General features: G+C 40.0%; 1 protein-coding gene and 1 non-coding gene across 7 annotated transcripts; both read left to right on the forward strand.

Annotated features, from left to right (window-relative positions):
* The first annotated feature begins 242 nt into the window (after nt 1–242).
* On the forward strand, nt 243–20,721 carry LOC116692531 (protein kinase C-binding protein 1). Of its 6 annotated transcripts, none has more exons than XM_032520898.1 (22): nt 243–399; nt 2,106–2,324; nt 2,418–2,653; nt 7,692–7,762; nt 9,183–9,343; nt 11,694–11,933; nt 12,406–12,519; nt 12,796–12,888; nt 13,260–13,347; nt 13,428–13,483; nt 13,579–13,656; nt 13,753–13,868; nt 13,990–14,465; nt 14,930–15,058; nt 15,165–15,329; nt 15,593–16,108; nt 16,979–17,446; nt 17,559–17,704; nt 17,820–17,900; nt 17,991–18,069; nt 18,268–18,507; nt 19,507–20,721. In XM_032520898.1, the coding sequence occupies exons 3-22, from the start codon at nt 2,640–2,642 to the stop codon at nt 19,683–19,685; spliced, it is 3,510 nt and encodes a 1,169-aa protein (XP_032376789.1). In that variant the 5' UTR covers nt 243–399; nt 2,106–2,324; nt 2,418–2,639; the 3' UTR covers nt 19,686–20,721. The 6 variants fall into 6 exon arrangements, with proteins under 6 accessions (XP_032376789.1, XP_032376788.1, XP_032376791.1 ...); XM_032520897.1 differs by having other exon boundaries at nt 2,106–2,320; XM_032520900.1 differs by having other exon boundaries at nt 2,106–2,320; nt 11,694–11,915.
* On the forward strand, nt 918–990 carry trnak-cuu (transfer RNA lysine (anticodon CUU)). The gene has a single exon. It is a non-coding gene; the product is annotated as a tRNA-Lys (tRNA).
* Nucleotides 20,722–20,791: the final 70 nt, after the last annotated feature.

A 20,791-nucleotide genomic window follows, 5' to 3' on the forward strand; every position in this document is an offset into this window, starting at 1 on the left:
ATTTAATTATACATACATCACAGTCAGAATAATCCAGTAATTCAATATATTATAACCTATAACACTAAAAAGGAATAATTGTACACAACAAGTACTTTTGATACGTGTGAGCTGAGAACACTGCACTTTTATACTCAAGTAGGATTTTGTATGCAGGACAGGGTGAGCTAGGGATCAAATGAATACACTATTACATTAAAAGTACATTTTCTCACGTCTTTGTCATTTAACATTTTATTTTGGAAAGAAAATGACCGGAAGTTGCGATCTTATATGCTGGAACGTGCCCTCCTTTAAAAGGCAAACACGTCAATTAAGTTAAATTATGGTGGCTTTAATGCGTCTCCTCTTACTTGGTGGTAATTTACGGACAATTTACGGAGAAAACCAAACCGTCAGGTAACGTTAACTAACGTTTACACGGTGTTCAAGATACACTATCCCATCATTGCTGTTCGGTCTGTAACGTTTTCACTGCCATCAAGCGCTGTGTCATCTGGAAAGCTACGTTATGTAAATACGCTAGCGAAAGCCAATTTTAGTGGGCCATTGTTTTAGTAAAGTGTTAGCTAGCTAACGTTAGTTTGTTGTGGCTTTAACTGGGCCGTTAAGCAGGACCGTGCAATAACGCGTACCGTTAACGTTACCATAGTAACTGAATATTTTTTAGCCTAGTTCAAAGACACAACTTAAATAAAACACTCTTAGTTCTTTACCGCTAGAGGACAGTATGAGACAGAAATGGGATAGAAAAACTTGGCTAAATTAATTCTCCTGCCCCCCCCTTACACCTGCACATGACGCAACTTCAAATCAGAGATGGTTTAGAAGCATTTACTACATCTAAGTGGGAAAAATAACGATAGTAAAATGGTTTAGAAAAGGTAATGAGATTAGCACATGAATGTTTCATCAGCGCCCGGCTAGCTCAGTCGGTAGAGCATGAGACTCTTAATCTCAGGGTCGTGGGTTCGAGCCCCACGTTGGGCGTTAAGCTTTTTCTCTCTCATTAACAAATTCATGAAATTCTTCTTGAGCCCCTCCGTGTTATTGCGAGAAAAGATGGGGCAAGGGCGCTCAATAGTAATTATTGTGATCAGTAGTATGTGTAAGGTTTTATTATTTTCTTTTATGATTTCTTTATTGACGGGTCTTTCTGGTATTTTGAAACGCCCTTTTACATCTATGGAGAAGAAAACCGTGGAAAGGCCTGTCAGTGCATGCACTCTCATCTAGTGACCATAAAAACGGCAAACCATGCTTAGTGCACTGCAGAGTGGAGACTGTAGTTGCTTGTATAGTGTGTTATAAAGTCAACCAGACTTTATGACCATTTAAGAGGCAGTAGTTTGTGTTGGTGTTGTAATGGCTTGCATAACATTAAGCATTTTCTTCCTAATATTTAGACACCCCCGCTACATTTTTGGGGGACTATTCATGTATTTATGTCATACTGCTACATGCTATACAGCTATACAAATGCACCTAACCCAAATGATCAAAGAATTGAATTGACAACGGATTCAGTCAAAATGGCAACATTGTAAGAAAAATATAGATTATAGATAGCTTATATTTATGGCAGGGTTATTACATTGTTTTTTTCTAGTTTCTGATCACTGAGCATTTCACTGCTGTTAAATGTCAAAAGGACAACAACATATTGGGCTTTATCCAGCTGTGTTTAATTTTTTATGACTATTATTTTTCACTGTTATAGCACAGACATAGAAGGGGGAACCTCTAAACACACTTTATACAGAGCTCATCCAGTGTTACAATTGGAATTTCTGTATTCCTTCTACTGGAGGGGAGATGGGGAAATACATACGTATATATTTTATATTTAATTTTAGTTTATTATAGTTACTACATTTTACAACATGGGATTGTTAATATATTCATATCTACATATGACACTAACTGGGCCATTATTTACCTAAAACGTAAATACGTATTACAGTAACAATAGCGTGTGGCATAAAAAGGCAAGGCTTCCTCAAAGCTCTACATCTGTTTCCCTTTTCTTTACAAATAAACCATAGTGTTTTGACTATATCAATTCTCATTTTAGCAGCCTAATGTTCTTTTCTTTCTTTTTTCAGACTGAATTGCCAAAATAGGTGAGGAGCTACAGCTTCTCTTTTCTGTGGAAACAGCCAAGAGGGAGGGAGGAGTTTAAACAAAGGCCCTCTCCACATAAAAAAAAATGGAAGCCATGGTGTCCTGCTCCTCACAGTCTACATGCTGCCATTTCCACTTCTAAAGACAACTACCACCAGGTTCTACATGTGGAAGCTTCAAATCATTGTTATATGGGGTTTGTATGTGAAAAAGACTCATACTAATAATGTTATTTTGTGGTGTTAGGCCTAGCTCTTTGCTTATTTTTCTTCCCCTGGCTCTGACACTCACAGTGCTGCCCCTGCCTGCACTGAACAAAGATAATTATTCAGGAAACATTTCGGCCAATCAGACGCAGCCTTGTATCCTGCCTGTGAGGAAAGCGACCAGTCAGGATCTGGCTAACATCACTGGGGCCTGATCGCCTTGCCTGAAGAGCGGAGCCTTCCCCGGCTGAGGGCTGAGAGTGTCCTCCATGTTTTATAAGTGTTGACATAACAGTGTGTCAGGCAGCCATGCATCCACAGAGGTAAGCTCTGTCTTTTTTATCTCAATTCTCTGATAACAACATGGCTTCCTTCTTGTTGTTGTGATAACTGTTGCTTTCTCATGATGAATGTGCACACCTTAAAATCAGTTTAGTGTGCAGGAGGAGGAGGAGCTGGGGTGGGTTGGAGGCCTCGCCAGGCCTCACTGCTCCACAGTGCTGAGGGTGGGGGGTTGGGTAACGACTCTCACCCTTGCTCTCTCTCTGTGTCTCAGGGTCACATGGGTGCCCCAGACAACCAGGCTGCCATACAGGAGGCAGAGTGAACCATGGCAAATCCTGTTCCTTTTTATAATACAAAAGAGACTTAGATTATAAAATGGCACCCACATCTCCTTTAAGTTGTGGCAGTCCTGTCTTGTAGCCTGGCAGAGAAAGAATGGGGGATGGGCAATGGAGGAGAAGGAGGAGGAGGTGGGGTTATTATGTACCCTTTGCAAGTGGATTGCCTCTGTGCTGTTTTCTTATGTCATGCCAGCCCGGGTAATAGATGTGGGGGGGCAACAGATGTGCTAGTTGGGAGCACCAGGAGTGCAGGGCATAACTAATACTGGTTTTCAGTCTTAATATTGTACATGTAAAATAAATTGTTCAGAAACTGAAAACTGTATGACTTGGTACATATTAAATAAAACTGTACTGGGGATGGGGTTTCTACACTCCTTATTGATGAGAGGATGAGCCAAATAAAGCAAACCTTTTTTCCAATTCTTCCATCAAATCTTTAGAAACAAGATGCTGGTTCACAGGTTACTTCTATTTAAAGCCACAGGGCCTCCGTTTACAGTCCCGGGCTTCGTCCTCTCTATAGCACTATTGTGAAACAGCTTCCTCCACTCTGTGATCCTCAGACAGACAGTGGCCATTTTGTGTTTGGTGAGCTCTTCGTAGGAGAACTCTAGCTTTATCTTCACAGATCAGACTGCAAGGACAGAGAAACAACATGAGACATAACAGGTTTTTTTACATGACACACGCCCTTTTGTGTTTGTCTACATGTTGGAGGCATACATTGCAATATTTTCTTTTTTTCACTTATAGTACTCTGTATTGTTTTTCTGTTTTTACACAACAGAAATGTCATAAATACATAAGAAACAGATAAAAATGCAGGTTCATAAAATTTCAAGATATTTAATAAGAAATCTACACAAAGACAGTGTATGAGGAAACTCTTTACTGTTTTTTTGCCGTTATATATATTTCAGAGCACTGACTACATTGTGTTACATAATGTATCACAGTTTTAGTAGTCTCAAATGCATGGGGGAAAACAAAGAATGTTTTTTTTTTTTCTCTTGCGGCCTGACACAAGGCGTGTTTCATCTACACAACAGCCAGAAAATAGTAACGTTATCAGTTTCCTCTTAGAGTTATTCCCTCTCACACCAAAATCAGAAGTTTGACCACTGAAAAGTAATGATTTTGCTCCACAGTTCTTGAATGAACCTGTAATATAAATGTTACATTGATAGTTAGATACGTCAGCCATATGTAACGTTCGTGGGGATTGGACAAATCGCGTGGGCCTCCTTCTGAGGAAATGTAGCCACTAAACAGAACGGCAAAGGTGGAATAGCAGAGCCGCTGAGTTATGCATCACAGATAAAATATAATCTCCCAAAAGACCTTTTTCAAATCCCTCCGGTTTATGCTGTCATAATCAAGAAGGGCAAGCTAAACTGAAGGAATAAAACCCGTTTAATGCAGGGGGAAATCTGCATTGCAGCAAAAGTGCCTTTTAAGAGGAAGAGGGGAGCCTGCACACTGTGATCCATGTGGCATAGCGCTGCCGACCAATGATATTCCACCCTGTTGGCCCTCCAGCCAATTGCAGCTGCAGTTGAGGTTAAAGATTGACAATCGGAGGGAGAGCAGCAGGGAGAGCAAGGGCCTTCTGGAAAATTCCACAGCCATCTTTGATTCAGCCTTTTCAGCCATATATAAAATCCAGGTTAAATCTTTCTTTAATACAGGATATTCTGTGCATACTTGACGTATAGTTTGGTGTTGATCCATTGTTTTAACATTTACAAATGAGTCATGATAAAACAGACGTCTTGATGTAGTTAACTTGTTAATTTATTAAATGTTAACTAGGATCTTATACCTTTTACTTTTCTTATGTTTTTGTGGATTTCAGGAAAACCAAAAGCTAATAGTATGCCTTTTTATTTGTCTGTATGCGGTTGGTCTTGTGAAAGTTGAATGTCTCTTGATATTTTACAAAACCTAATAATCTCTCTTGGGTTTTGAGTAGCAGGGTAAGTAGGATGTTTTGTTGTCAATGGTATTAATCCCAAGTGTTTTCAGTGGCAGTTTCAGAGCAAAGAGTACAATAATGAAGTTGGCATTGAATTACTTTCCTGGACTGCCATGAAGCAAGGCCATTTATTCAGATATTTGTCTGCTTTATGTCTAAGAAGAACTGCACATTCTTTAAAGAATAGAGAATAGCTCTGCCAGGATATGTGTGGCTTCACAGTGATGGTCTCTCTTTCTTTAAAATGAAATCTAATTATTCTATGACAGCAGTATTCAGGGAAGGAGGCAAGCCAGGATGGAAGACATAAAAAAGAGAAATGAGTGCTTCTCATTTTGCTGGGTTTTCTCATGTCTCCCTCTCTGCGTTCCTCCTCTCTACCTTTGTGATCTGCCGTGAAGGTTTGTCTTGACCTAGCTGTGTTTTTGAAAATATTGGGACTGTAATCTCCACAGATCTCTCTGGTCCTCCTGCATGGATGTGCCAGTGCCTGAGTATGAGGCTCGGAGTGGGGGATGGGGGAGAGGGGGGAGGGGAGCAAGCTGTGGCCTCCATTTTCTGTGACGAGAGAACCCTGCTCGTCTCTCACAGGAGTGGAATCTAAAGGCATTGAGTCAGTGTTGTTTCCTTCCTGACCATCAGGTACTACTTTCAGAGGGGAATACTGTCAGTGTTTTCTTGAACCCGCGTCTCTCTGGAATATTTCTCAGAATCTGCTGAGGATTTATTTGCCTAAACTCTCCTTGTGTGACGGATCCTATCTCCTGATCTGTGAATGTCCTTTGGATCATGCCTTTTTACTATTGGTCATCCTGTCTTCCTGGTTGTCTTGCCATTTAGTGTGTACACAATATAGGGCTGTGGCACTTTGTTCAGCAGCTGTGCCTGGTGATGGTGAATGTTCTCTCTTTTCAGGGTTGTGGTACGTGTAGCAGAGCGGCTTGGCTAATGTCTTATTTTCAGGTGGGCCTTGTTTGTTTACTCACTCCGGAACAGGAAGGCCCTGGAGGGGTTGGACTGTGTATGTGTGTGTGTGGGTGAAACTGCTGGCAGGCTGAAACAAGATACCCATATGCCATATCTTTGAAGAAACTCTGCTCAAACCATGTTTGCCATTTTTCAAACAACAAGGTTAAGATTTCTTTATTCTCTAAAGAGGGAACAAGGGAATGTATTTAGAATAGCCTTGGTGATTGTGTTTGCTTGGTTACATATGTGGTATTTTGTCTGGTAGAAGATACTTTAATCATTGTTAAACCAAAATTGTGTGGCAAACACCAAGGTTGACTTGGGGTTTAAACGAGTATAGATTTAACGGTTGATGTGATCACATCTTATCTATTTTGAGTTGGGCCAGTTATAACGGAATCATTAAAGCCTTTAGGATATGTGTTTTTATGTCCCTATGCCTATTAGTGAACTGACATTTGATCAACTTTGTCTGAAATGTCTTTTGAAGGGTGGAGGAGGGGACATGAAGAGCATTCCTTAACTTTCAGAAGAGAAAAAGCTTATCCCACAAATGTGTTTGACCTTTGAGTCATAACCTGTAAACCCATCATCCTAGCTGGAAACCAGAGCTGCAGCCAAAGCTATGAGCTGGTCGAGTCTGTGACCTGTCAGGGGTCCTTGGGAGGGTTTTCTTCTTGGGGCTTTTGAATAAAGACTACATCCTTGGAACAGGGCCCTCTGTTGCTCTGACAAAGAAGGAACCAAATACTCAAAGGCTTTCATTTATCGCCAGACCCCCTTCATGCTTGTGCTTTTTTATTTTTTTTTCTCACAGGAAATTAGATGAGAACAGGCTCAGAGACCTGGAAAATCTGGCTTTTTCAGTGCTAGATGTGCATATTGGAGATACAGTATTCTTAGTTTTAATTAATGGCTTCATGACATCAATATTAGCTCGTTTACATTGGTTTTGTAAACACAGCAGGAGAAAATGCTGGTTTTACAGAAAATGTTTCTGTAACTCCACAATTATGTATATGTGTGTATAATTCCAAATTTTCCACATTTACAGACAATTGGACAGTGATAGAAACACAAGTTTGGCTATGAAACCTGCTTTAAATATACATGCGGTGAAGATTTGGGTCAAGAATATTTAGATAGACCTTGTTTGAAGCTTATTAGATGGATCGCTTGTTATTGGTCTCTAAGAATGGGCCTGAATCCCTCAGGGTCATCCTGTTGTTACTGAAGAGGCTTGAGAGCTAGTAGAAACGTATACTGTTAATCATCATGAGACAAATGTCCCTCCACTAATATGAACTCCCTCTGTCTCCTTTCTCCTTATTATAGGTCTTTTTGCCATTTGTTATAAACAAAGCACAGCAAAGATCAGGACCTAGTCAGACTGGAATCTATAGCTGCAATGTCTCCTGAAGGACAGAGTTGCAGGGTAATAAAATGGCCCTGTGTTATGAATACCAACTTGTGCTTAGCGGAGACAGATGTTGCCATGGCAATTGTACCCATTCTCCCTCTTGGAACATTAAGAACATATTCAGACTTGTTTGTCACAGATAATATGGAAAGGATTTGAACTTCGTAGCACAATGTCAGAGATGTGCTGACATTAAATGAAAACAATAACAATGGAAACCTGCAGAGTCCCTATTGACAGATCCTCAGGGGCCGGGTGCCTTAGGTGGTGTTCCACTTGTTTACTGTTCTGCTGATATGGTTTCTGAATATCCTTTCTGACTTTGTATTTGCCTCTCTTTCTGTGTGCTCTTTTTTGGTGCTCTGCAGTCTGGCTGAGGAGGAGATAAAGACAGAGTCTGATGTGGTAGAGGGGATGAATGCATCTGCACGATCCAAAGGTAAGTCTCTAAGGTTGAGCACCTCGCATTAAGAGTTAAGCATCTCAGATGTCTTAGTTTCAGAGAATGTAGAGCTTATTTACTGTAAGTTTCAAGCGCATTGTAATGCATGTTGTTGGTTTCTTAAGACTGCAAAGATAATCCTCTATGCCTGACTGCCTGCCTGTTTTAGAATTTGTCATGTAGGTCTTGTTAGTTCAGAGGGAGCTCTCAAACTATTTGTTTCTATAAAGTGGGAATCTAATATGTATAAGTGGCATCTTCAAAAATTGCTTTTTAGATCAGTGTGATTGCTGTCAGTACTTGATGCTAATGTTATCATGATGACAACATTCTAAAAGCTGAGCACTGCATCTGACCATTGAATTTATGTCAAACATCAAGCATGTGCAACAACACAAGGCATAGCAAGCTAGCTAATATTACTTAATAGTCCAACAGATGTCTTGCAGCCTTTTTATTTTGCAAAGCTCTTGTCGATGACTAAAAGCCAGTCTAAGATATACAATACTCTTGTCTAGTGGCCTCTTGCTCGGTCCCTCTCTCCTTTATTCTTCTTAGCCTCCTCTGTCAATGTCGTTTTTGTTTTTTCGCCTCTGCCATTATGTCCGTAGAGGCAGCGAATTCCGTTGCACGCTGGCCCGGCTTTGGTGATGGCACAACACCAGCGCTGTTCTCTGCCCTTTCTCCCTGGGCCTAAAAACCTCCTCCTCCCAGCAGCCCAAAGCTTCTGTGCTAGCAGTGTAAACATCAACACTCCCCCAGTGCGCCAAGCTCTCAGTACTAGCAGCATGCTAATTGAGCTAACTAGCTACAGTTAGCAGCAGTCAGCAGTTAGCTTTACTTACTTTTACTTTAGCAACAAGTAAAGGTTTCTGTCCATCAGGAAACCCCCTAATCACAAAGAGTCAGGGCTGAGCACCCAGAGGACATTAGATAGAAAACCAGAAGACATTTTCTCCATTAAAATATGACAACATTTCACGAAACTCCATAGTATTGCCTTAAAACATTATACATATCTCCGTGGAGATCCGACCCACTCACCAAAGTTACATAGTGTGAGAACAGATGTTCAGGGCACGGAGTAAGAATGAAGGAGGCTCCATTCTCCCGGTTACAATTCAGTGTAGCATCAAAATGATTTTTAAGCTTTTATTTTAAGGTACAATAGTTACGCAACAATGCTTTAAATTTGCACTACCTTGGTTTTCTAAGCTCTTAAGAATGTGGAATAATGGCAATCACATATTAGGGTTGATGATTATTTGCATCCTTTTGATTTATTCTAGAAATAGCCAAACTACTATCATGGTACCCGTGTTTTAATCTTTTTAAGCTTGTGTAATGTGTTGAGTGCAGTGAACAATGCAAGCCTATCTACCATTGTGTGATGACCTGATTGTGCTTCCGCTTCCAGTCCCTGATCCACCGGGGTCAGCGGAACGACCAGTGGCACCACAGAAGAGAAAGGTGTCCAGTCCCACTCATTCTTCCAATGGACACTCTCCTTCGGACACCTCCCCAAGCCCTCTCAAGAAAAAGAAGAAGCCTGGGGCCGTCAACAGTCACAAAGACCAGGTAAGTGTCAGCTTTAAGATGGACAAACATGTATGGATGTTACCTGGTCAGCTCAGTGTTTAAAAAAAATATTTTTTGAAATTTTACATATTATCAATCACCTCTGGTCATTAACGTCCTGTCATTTTGCTGAATTTAAGCATTATGCATTTTAATGATGTATGATTGATGCATATGTTTTCAGTATCTGCTTGCCAAATGAATGTGGTTCTGAGTGATTCCCTTTTGCCCTTTTCAGTCCTCTATTAAACTTGCATGACATTCAAAGAAAATTCTAGTGCTTTTGTTTTGATATTTTTACCAGTGTTATATATGCTTTCATTGTTTAATAATCTGAAATTTAATTTTACCACTACTCGTGATTAATTAATACCCAACACTGATTTGATGTAATCTTAAGACTTGGACTTGAACTTAAGATGAATTTGACTGTGAAACATCATCTTGAGCTGTAAAAGCAGATGCCTCAGCTTCTATTCATCCATTAGTGTATCATCAGCAAAGTACCAGTTAGGTATTTACAAACCCAAATTCCTATGAAGTTGGAATGTTGTGTAAAACTTAAATAAAAACAAAATACAAGGATTTGCAAATCTGTTCCAACTTATATTCAATTGAATACACTACAAAGACCAGATATTTAATGTTCAAACTGATGAAAGTTTGCAAATATTCACTCATTTTGAATTTGATAACTGCAACACGTTCCAAAAAAGCTGGGAAAGGGGCAACACAAGATTTGGAAAGTTGAGGAATGCTCACAAACCACCTGTTTGGAACATTAAGGTTAACTGGAAACAGGTGAGTGACATGATTGCATATAAAAGGAGCATCCCCCAAAGGCTCAGTCATAGGGGAAGGGGCAAGGTTCACCACATTGTGAACAACTGCGTGAGCAAATAGTCCAACAGTTTAAAAACGTTTCTCAATGTACAATTGCAGGGTATTTAGAAATTGCATCATCTACAGTCCACAACATCATCAAAAGATCCAGAGAATCTGGAGAAATCTGCATGTAAGCAGCAAGGCCAAAAATTAACATTTAATGCCCGTGACCTTCGATCCCTCAGACAGCACTCCATTAAAACCAACATCATTATGTAAAGGATATTACCACGTGGCCTCAGGAACACCTCGGGAAAACCTTTGTCAGTTAACACAGTTTGTCACCTACCACTACAACTACAAGTGCAAGTTAAAACTCTACCGTAAAAAGCAAAAGCCATATATCTACAACACCCAAACACTGTCAGCTTCTCTGGGCCCGATCTCATCTGACATGGACTGAAGCAAACTGGAAAAGTGTGCCGCGGTCTGACGAATCCACATTTCAAATTGTTTTTGGGAAATCATGGACTATCCTCCAGGCCATCAAGATTCTTATCAGTGCAAAGATCAAAAGCCAGCATCTGTGATGGTATGGGAGTGTGTTAGTGCCCTTTTGGCATGGGTAACTTGCAATTCTGTGAAGGCACCATTAATACTGAAAGATACAGTCCGTACAGGTTTTGGAGCAACATATGCTGCCATCCAAGCAACGTCTTTTTCAGGGACCATATTTCAGCAAGACGTGGCCAAGCCACGTTCTGCACGTGTTACAACAGCATGGCTTCGTCGTTAAAGAGTTTGTCTACTAGACTGGCCTGCCTGCAATCCAGACCTGTCTCCCATTGAAAATGTGTGGTTCATTATGAAGCGCAAAATACAACAACGGAGACCCCAGACTATTGAGCAACTGAAGTCGTACATCCAACAAGATTGGGAAAGCATTCCAACTACAATGCTTCAATAAATTGTGTCCTTAGTTCCCAGACGCTTATTGAGTGGAGGAAAAGTGATGTAACACAGTGGTGAAGTGCCCCTGTCCCAGATTTTGTGAGTAAGGAAATATTTGCAAAAAAAGTTTATCAGTTTGAACATTTAATCAATATCTTGTCTTTGTAGTGTATTCAATTGAAAAATGTTAAAGGATTTTCAAATCATTGTATTCTGTTTTTATTTGCATTTTACACAACGTCCATCTTCATTATATCTGGGGTTTGTACAAGAGAATTGTATTTTGCATTGTTTACTCTCAGGCGAAAGATGAGCTATCTAAATGAACCATTAAAAGAACAGCTGTTAAACCTGTTGGGTTAGTCTTGTTGTCTCACAGTTGAAACAGTCAAACAAATGTCCAGATAGTTTCCTAATTGCTTTAAAAAGTCTTTTGTTAGGTTTAGCAATTTTACTACCCTCTATGCTGCTTTCATTGCTTACCCACCATGTCTTGTTTTTGTTGCACTGCACCTTTTGTGTTCCTGCCTGTTTTTTGAAACCTGCCCCCCTGTTTCTCTTGCCTGCATTTCAGTCAGAGCTAAGACATGGTCCCTTTTACTATATGAAGCAGCCAGCACTCACCACAGACCCTGTTGATGTTGTACCGCAGGACGGCAGGAATGACTTCTACTGCTGGCTGTGCCACCGCGAGGGCCAGGTGCTCTGCTGTGAGCTCTGCCCCAGGGTGTACCACGCCAAGTGCCTCAAACTACCAGCTGAGCCCGAGGGCGACTGGTTCTGTCCAGAGTGTGAGGTATCTCGCAGAAGACGTGTATGTGTGTAGCTGTAAACAAATGATTGTGGCAAGGCACAATCTTGCTTGCTTAGTGACAAAAGGGGTGTCAGACTATGTGCCATGAGCAGCATTAGCCAGAGAAAAGGAACTTATCGGTGAAATCAACTGCTTTTGTCAATGGTTGATCCAAAAACCTACAGACCTCTTGGCACATGGTGTGACACTCCAGCAAGCTAAATGCTCACACTGCAAGTTTGAGAGATGTTAGAGGATTGAAGTTTTGATCTGCTTTTTAACATTAAAGGGAAATTTAATATGTATATACTTCTTTTCATTGGCACAATTTGGAATATATGTACACTCTAAATCCAAAAAATAAATCCCATAATGTTAACTTTACAGAAGTTGAGATGTAAGTTTAGATTAGTATCAAAGTCCTTTTGCTTGATGTTTATTTTCATGACGTGTTCAGTAATGCATTTAATAACTCAACTTTTTATTGTTACAGAAAATAACAGTTGCTGAATGCATTGAAACCCAGAGCAAGGCAATGACAATGCTGACAATAGACCAACTCTCCTACTTGCTCAAATTTGCACTCCAAAAGATTAAACAGCCTGGGGTAAGACTTGTAAAGATTCATTTTATGCTGGTTTAATAGGCGTCTTATAATGTTTCTGTGTCTAAGAAAATGTTTTGTGTAAATCCCCTTAAGGCAAATTTTTGATCTTGGGCATGTAAATAAAATTTACTTAATTTATCTTGACCTTTTTCTATTCAAACATAAAAGTCCAGGAAATTTATACAGGACATGAGACATCCAAATTTTGGCTGATGCATATGTTTTTTTTATTTTTGTTTTTTATTTTTATTTTTTACATATATCTCAAATGAGCAGACTGAGCCTTTCCAGAAACCTGTGTCTCTGGAGCAGCACCCGGATTATGCAGAGTATATATTCCACCCCATGGACCTGTCTACTTTAGAGAAGGTAACGTTCTTTTTTTATTTTTATTTTAACTTGCACATAAAAATGGTGCAAATAGAATGCACAAAGTACAAATGCAAAAAATATCTTAAAAAAATTCTAAATGAATGAAAGGGACAACAGAGTGAGTGTCTTTTACTTTGAGGACACAATAATTAGTAACATAATGGAACAAATGTTGTCACAAGATACCACTGCAAACAAAAAGTGTAGAGTACAGTACAGGTCGCAAGTAAAACTCCAGATACAATACCCAAACAAAGTAAAAAACGATACTTTGGAGCAAGATTTGTGGCTTTTTTTTTTTTCCATATAATTCATTATTTTCATTGTAGTATCTTGTCTTTGATTTTGTTATTTTCACTTTTTAATAGACTATCAAAAAGAAAATGTATGGCTGCACTGAAGCCTTTCTTGCTGACATGAAATGGATCTTACATAACTGCATCATCTATAATGGAGGTAGGCCACTTTGACATAAATCAGTAATCCCTCTACTCTGCTAATTTCTAACCATAAATTGGATTGTGTCTTTATTTCAGGTAATCACAAATTAACAGCAACTGCAAAGGTCCTTGTCAAGATTTGTGAACATGAGGTAAAGAAGCTTTAGTAACTTAATTGCAAAGATTCTGCAAATGTACCTGATTTTAAAAATGAATAACATCTTTGTTATTTAATATGTATTATTAGATGAATGAGATTGAGGTGTGTCCAGAGTGCTATCTGTCTTCATGCCAAAAAAGGGACAACTGGTTTTGTGAGCCATGTGTAGGTCCTTACACAATCTTAAATACCATATTTATACATTTTGGTTTAGATTTTAGATCTCTAAGGCATTGAATTATTTTGCGTTGTCCCTTTTAGAGTCAACCACACCCCCTTGTCTGGGCTAAGCTAAAGGGCTTTCCCTTCTGGCCAGCAAAAGCACTTCGGGAAAAGGACGGGCAGGTAGACGCACGTTTCTTTGGGCAACATGACAGGTGAGAGAAGCTTTTGAGCATGTAGAGCAAATTAGCTCTATGAATTAGGGTTGTTGGACCAAAAATAAACTAGTATCATGGTTAGTCTTACTCAGTGAATGTTTTTTGTTGCTTTATGTAGGGCCTGGGTCCCCATAAACAACTGCTACCTCATGTCCAAAGAGATCCCTTTCTCTGTTAAGAAGACAAAGAGCATATTCAACAGTGCCATGCAAGAGATGGAAGTCTATGTGGAAAACATTCGCAAGAAATTTGGGGTCTTCAACTATGCACCCTTCCGCACTCCGTACACACCCAACAACCAGCTACAGATGCTACTGGACCCCTCCAACCCCAGTGCTGGGACAGTGAAAACAGAGAAAACTGATAAACTTCGCTTCAACTTTGACATAACCGCATCTCCTAAGATGGTCCTCAGTAAGAGTTCCACACCCAGTGGCATGAGTCGGAGGGTCTCAATGACAGACATGCCTCGGTCTCCGATGAGCACCAACTCCTCAGTTCACACAGGGTCCGATGGGGAGCAGGATATGGAAAAGGCTGGCAGGAATCCTGCCTTCCACTACAGCACTGGAGAGGAATCAATGGACTGTACTGGTAAGTAAATGATGGCTATAAACAATATATTTGTAATAGCAATGTATCACATGACGATGTGAAAACAATGTGACAGTGTGAAAGGGGTCGCTCGTAGAGATGAACCAATAGAGAATAATCCCTCGAATTGGCAGTTGTCCCCCAGCTTTACGGAGCTTTATAGCGAGTTTCAGCTCATTGTTCAGCTGTCTGGCCTGTTCAGGAGTTGGAGTCCAAACCAGCGCTGAATATTATGAATATTAGACTTACATTCTTCATGTGGAGAAAAGCATTAATCCAAATAAATGAATGCTAATGTTGCTCTGTAACTGCTGGATATGTAAATAGGCAGCTGTTCTCTAACAAGTTCCTCTTATCTACTTGTATAAACTTAAAATGTGATGATGTCAAACAAATCAGTTATTGCAGGTTTAACATCACCATGAGTGGAGTGACACCAACCATTTTACATTTTGTAATTACAGCATCTCCTGTCTCTGGGAAGATAGGTCCTGCAGGTAGCATGGCAGGCAGCCCGAAGCCCTTTAGCCCTAATGTGGTGCCCAAGCAGGAGAGGACTGCAGGCACTGGCGGCATCCTCAATCTCAACCTGGGTCAGTACCTACAGCGCAAATATAATGTAATGATGTTGTCATAAACGTTAATCATCCTTATTGTGTTAAAGAGTACTGAAATCGAACATTCACCTGTTTCTTTCAGATCGGGTAAAGGCTGAAATGGATCTGAAGGAGCTGAGTGAGACCGTGCAACAACAACAACAGCAGCAACATCAGCAACAACAAGGAGTGTTGGCTCCCCTCCCCAGCACAAAGAGACCCATCAGGAGTCTGGACAAGACTATTGAGAGCTGCAAAGCACAGCTTGGTACATACCCACTTCACCTTGTGTTAGTTTTGGCAAAAAATCCTCCAGTAGTTTCAAGAATATTTATTTGTGTGTGTTTTCTTGTAGTCCAAACCTGCTTTATTTAGATGCCGTTCAGTTTTTTTAAGATTCTTTTTGTGTGTGGAATTTTTAGGCTTTTATTTTTACAGGACAGATGAAGACATGAAAGGGGAGAGAGAGATTGACAAAAAGAGTTTTAACTAATAAAACATGTAATCAAGAATGTATGTTTCTCCGTACAGGAATAGATGAGATCTCTGAAGATGTGTATAAAGGAGTGGATCACAGTGACTCTGAGGACTCTGAGAAATCTGACTCAAGTGACAGCGAGTATCTCAGCGACGAGGAACACAAGCCAAAGAGCTCTGCCCAGGACGACAAGGACAAAGCAGAGAGAAGAAGGCCCAAAGCAAGCGCGGAGGAAGAGAATAAGGAGGGAGTTGCAGGGACAGCAGATAAAGCCAACCCTGAACCCCTGCTCAAAGACAAGCAGGGTAGCATTGGCCCAGATAGGGACCTCCAGGACAAGCCCAGAACGCCCCAGTCTCAGCCTCTCGCTGACAATAAACCCAAACCCCTAGAGGAGGGCAGAGCAGCTGCTGTCACATCAGCGGCTGAGCAAGACTCTGATTCTGAAAGAGAGCTGGTGATTGACCTGGGAGATGAACATGGAGGCCGTGACTCAAAAAGGGCAAAAAGAGAGCCAGGGGCTTCTTCTGCCAAAACTCTCAAAGAGCCTAATGTCGTCAAGTTGGAAGGTGAGGCATTTGAGATACTGTATCCATTTTGTCCTTGTCATTAGGACTTGTCGCAGTTTGAAGGACATTTGGAAGGAAATAATAAGTGCAAGCCAGTGTGAGCTTCAATGTCCATCAAAATTTAAACCCGTTGAACAATTCTCCTCAAGTAAACCACCACTAAATGTTCTCAGCTATCTTGTCTTTAGGGTGATGTCTGAGGCTATTATCCAGTTTCCTTATTTATACATTCCTTGGATTAGTGATGTGCACACACATAACCTGCATAAAATAGTTGGGACTTACAAGATGGATAGTAAGTATCAAACTTGATGCAGCACAACCAGAGTGTTATATAGTGAGTGTTTTTATATATATATATAATTTTTTATTTTACACATTTTTCCTCTGTTAAAACTTGGTATATTACCCACTACCCACAAGTCAACCATCAACAGTTTGGTTGGAGATTCAGGTGATTAATGCTAGTAGCAGCTAATGTAGCCTTGAGCTGCCTTAAGCACAGATAAGGAACGGGTTACAGAGTTCTTGGAAGCTCACCTATTTCTAACTCCACACACCCAGATTTATTTTTAGTCTTCAACCCCATCTGACCACTAACTCAAGCAAAAACCCTTGAGGCAGATTTAGTGCAGCTCCTTGAAGCCCCTTTTTTTTCTTTTTTCTTTTTTTCCAACATATACAGTCATACAGACCTGTTAACAGACTTTGATGTGTAAAAGAGTCTACTCTCAAAACTTCCCATATGGTCTCCAGTTGACTCTACAAAAATGATCTATTCCCTCATTTAACCCTCTTGGTCTTAAATGCCCAATTTAAAAATCCAAAATGCCTCACACTTATGAAGCTATTATTTTTTTTTCTGCTCAGGAAAACTGCCTTCATCTGCTATAACTGCACCATCACGAGAAGCTGCCTCTAACCGGAAAGAGTCTTTGCAACCCGCCATCACAGCAGCCCTCAACCTTGTTTCCACTGCAGCTTCTGGTCAGCCCAGTGCCACCACGGCAACCAGCGGATCAACCAGTGCACCTCCTCCTGCCTCTACCTCAGGCTCCGTAACATCCCCAGTACCTGCAGCTGTAAAGAAACAGCGCCCTCTACTGCCTAAAGATACAGCTCAGGCAGTACAGCGGGCAGTGGTTTGGAATCCAACCAAATTCCAGACGTCCTCTCAGAAGTGGCATATGCAGAAGGTGCAGAGGCAGCAGCAGGAAGAGCAGTCAGCAGCGCAGACACCGGCCCAGAGTCCGGGGCAGACGCGCAGCCCACAGCAGCTGCAGTCTCAACAGCAGAACTCCTCAAGTAACCGCTATCAGACCAGACAGGCGGCCAAGGGTATATACACCAGCCTAATCATTCATCTGAACATTAAACTCTACATATTTAAGATAAAAATGTATATTAAAAGATGCACTATTTCTCTTTTTCCTGTCTTTATCCCCTGCAGTGCAAAAAGACATGCCTCAGAGTACTTTGTCATCCACTGCTGCCCAGGTCACATCTGGCAGCTCCACTTCTTTCATGTCAGGAGACTTGCAGATCCCTACAGGCTCAGCAGAGGTGGCTGCTGATATAGCCAAGTACACCAACAAAGTAATTTTATCTCCCATAAATTGAATTTGTCCTCTGTTCACTTCATTGTTATAGGATGTAAAGCAAGTAGTTATAACTGTGGACTAAATCACTTGTTTTTGGCCAAACTTTGCAGATTATGGACACAATAAAAGGAACGATGACTGAAATATACAATGATCTTTCCAAAAGCACATCAGGAAACACAATTGCAGAGGTACATTTTTGCATATAGACTGATGCTTATGTAATGTGTCATAATGGGAAACACTTTGCAAGTTTTAATCTCTGTGTATTCTTACCACAGATTCGACGGTTAAGGATAGAGATTGAGAAACTTCAGTGGCTGCATCAACAAGAGTTATCCGAGATGAAACACAATCTCGGTAAGTTTTTGCTTCCAGGAATGTGTCACCACACTTCTAAAGAGTTGATGTATTACTGAATCAGTCTTTTCATGAATGTTATATGAATACAGATGTTTCTTTTTCACACATGGTAGGAGTTCCAAGTTGTTTTTCCTTTGTTACCCTAACACAATGACAATAAAGGCATTCTATTCTATTCTGTTCTTCTAAATGCAGAACTGACGATGGCAGAGATGAGGCAGAGTCTGGAGCAGGAAAGAGAACGATTGATGGCTGAGGTTAAAAAACAGATGGAGTTGGAAAAGCAGCAGGCAGTGGACGAGACCAAAAAAAAACAGTGGTGCGCTAACTGCAGGAAGGAGGCCATCTTCTACTGCTGCTGGAATACCAGTTACTGTGATTACCCCTGTCAGCAAGCCCACTGGCCAGAACACATGAAGTCTTGCACACAGTCAGGTAACAATCACTCACACTGCACTAGTGTGTCCAATATATAGATTACATTTGGGCAATATCTGTTGTTGAGTCCTGTGATGCAGAGGCTGTCAAACAATTGTTATTAAAAATAAAAAATGAATTGGCAAATGTACTGTAAATACCAAAAGCCACTGTTTTATTAGATTTTCCACTTATGTTGATTTAATATGGTCTACTAAAGATACTCAAAAAAACAAAATAGTATGCTCAAGTATTTTATTATTCAATAATTTCATTTTTATTATTCAATGTAGATTTTTATATAGGATTGAATTGCACTTGTTTTTTTCTCAGAACAGTCCTCGGCCTGTTTTCTCAGTATGAATGTTTCCCCAGTTGTGCTGTTTCCTGTTTCTGATGAAGTACCCAGAATTTGCTTCTCAAATGCTGTGATCCAAAACTAAAATACAATTTGACATGTCGAGCACATAGCAGTAAAGTTGTAAAGGAATATATATATTATCTCTGCCATCAAGATGGATCATTTCCTGAAGACCAGATTTATAGAAAGTTATTGGACTTTAATGACTGGAGTTTTGTTGTGTATTATACAACAAGCCATAAATACATTGTCCTTGATACAAAAGTAGTGGATTAAGCAGATTATTTTTATCAAACATAATCTGTATACACTTACACTTCAGTCTGATGTGAAACCCATTATTTTCAGATGGGTTCTATTTTCGTTTACTTTTTTAAACAGACAATGTTCTTATTCAATCTCCTTCTCCACGCTTACTATATTTGGACATAAATATATATTTTACAATTAATGTAATCCGTTTAATGGACATGTCATCCTTGTTATTTCTCCTAAAAAGTCATCCCCACGGTCACCTAGCCCCAGCTACTGTAAACCCACCATTGTGCTTAATAGACACTGCCTGGTCTCTAACCCAACCTAGTAGGCAAAAAATACAAACATGCACAGATATACAGTGCCCATGTACTCATTTTATATGTTCCTTTTCCTTCCAGCCACAGCTTCGCAGCAAGAACCAGAAGCTGAGTCCAACTCCGACCCTTCGTTGAAATCTTCAAGCCACTCTCCAGCCACACAGACCCTGCCCTCAGGAGCAGGATCCATATCAGACAAAAGCAACTCTCCTACATATTTGGACAAGAGCAAGGACAGTGCTGGCGTAACTGTGACCTAACTGCTACACTACAGATACTCTTGCACATTTTGCAAGGCCGCTTTGGGGCTTGTCGTGTCAGACATGATGCTGCTTCAAACTTGGTGCTTAAAGGCCTGCGTGACAAATCACTTTGATTTTTCCATTCCCACGTGTACATCTGCTTGGTGGACTTTGCTTTGGTTCATCCCTCATTCGCAGTTATCACAAGTCTGTGTTCAGGTGGATTCACCATGTGAAAGTAGTCTGTCTTGAGAAATAAAATGTAAGGTTGTATGTTTTCATACTGTAGTTTTGTTAGAGCTTTGTTACCACTTTGTTTCGAGTCTGAAATAGATTGTATCAACCCACAGAATATTTACACTTTTTCAATGCTGCTCTTAAGTACTACATGGCTGTTTTTATTTTGTTGATTGCTCTCCATATAATGAGACAAAAATAGCCATCAACAGTTTAAATTCATTTATCATGGTTTCATCAGAGGTATTATGAGTTATGCAAGTTTCATCTTTATGTTTTAAACCATGTCATCTTCATGTCAACTGAGATATTTTGAGTAATGCAAATTTAAACATTGTTTTCAACTATGTCCTTTTCATGTCAGCAGGGGCATTTTTGGCTCATGAATTTTGTATTGTAGTTCCACATTGTAAAGACCTACATAAAAAATATCTGTGATTTATTCAAAGAACTAAACAATTTAAACTGTACAAAGTTTTTGTAAGAAAATACCTGAACAATATTTATAGTGTTATGTTTTTATTGTATGTTTAATGAAATAACATTTCTATGTGTCCAAAAAAAGTTTTTGAAAATAAATTACTTCATATGAATGTCACTTCTAAGCGAAGCCTCTGTTTAACTGGTTATCCAAGGCTAACGTAAATCCTGATCAGACTGTCTAAGAACTGGGTAGGCATTAATAGAAATTGTATTTTGGCTGGATATTATTCCCTGTGAGCATGTCTGTTTTGAGCTTGTCTCGTTTGTGTTTACATATTGTACATACAATAAATGGATTCGTGAAGAAAAAATAAAAATGCTCTGATCAACATAATACAACGCATCTTGATTCATTCAGACCTCTTTTTATGGAAATGATCACAAATCAAACGACCACTGATTGA

This window comes from Etheostoma spectabile, chromosome 7 (genome assembly GCF_008692095.1).
Source record: "Etheostoma spectabile isolate EspeVRDwgs_2016 chromosome 7, UIUC_Espe_1.0, whole genome shotgun sequence".
Classification (NCBI taxonomy): domain Eukaryota; kingdom Metazoa; phylum Chordata; class Actinopteri; order Perciformes; family Percidae; genus Etheostoma; species Etheostoma spectabile.

Excerpts from the sequence above, each read along its gene's own strand:
- LOC116692531 (XM_032520898.1), top strand. Across the intron at positions 12,520-12,795 it reads AAAAGATTAAACAGCCTGGG|ACTGAGCCTTTCCAGAAACC; the intron begins GTAAGACTTGTA and ends TCAAATGAGCAG. Across the intron at positions 18,070-18,267 it reads CGAGATGAAACACAATCTCG|AACTGACGATGGCAGAGATG; the intron begins GTAAGTTTTTGC and ends TTCTAAATGCAG.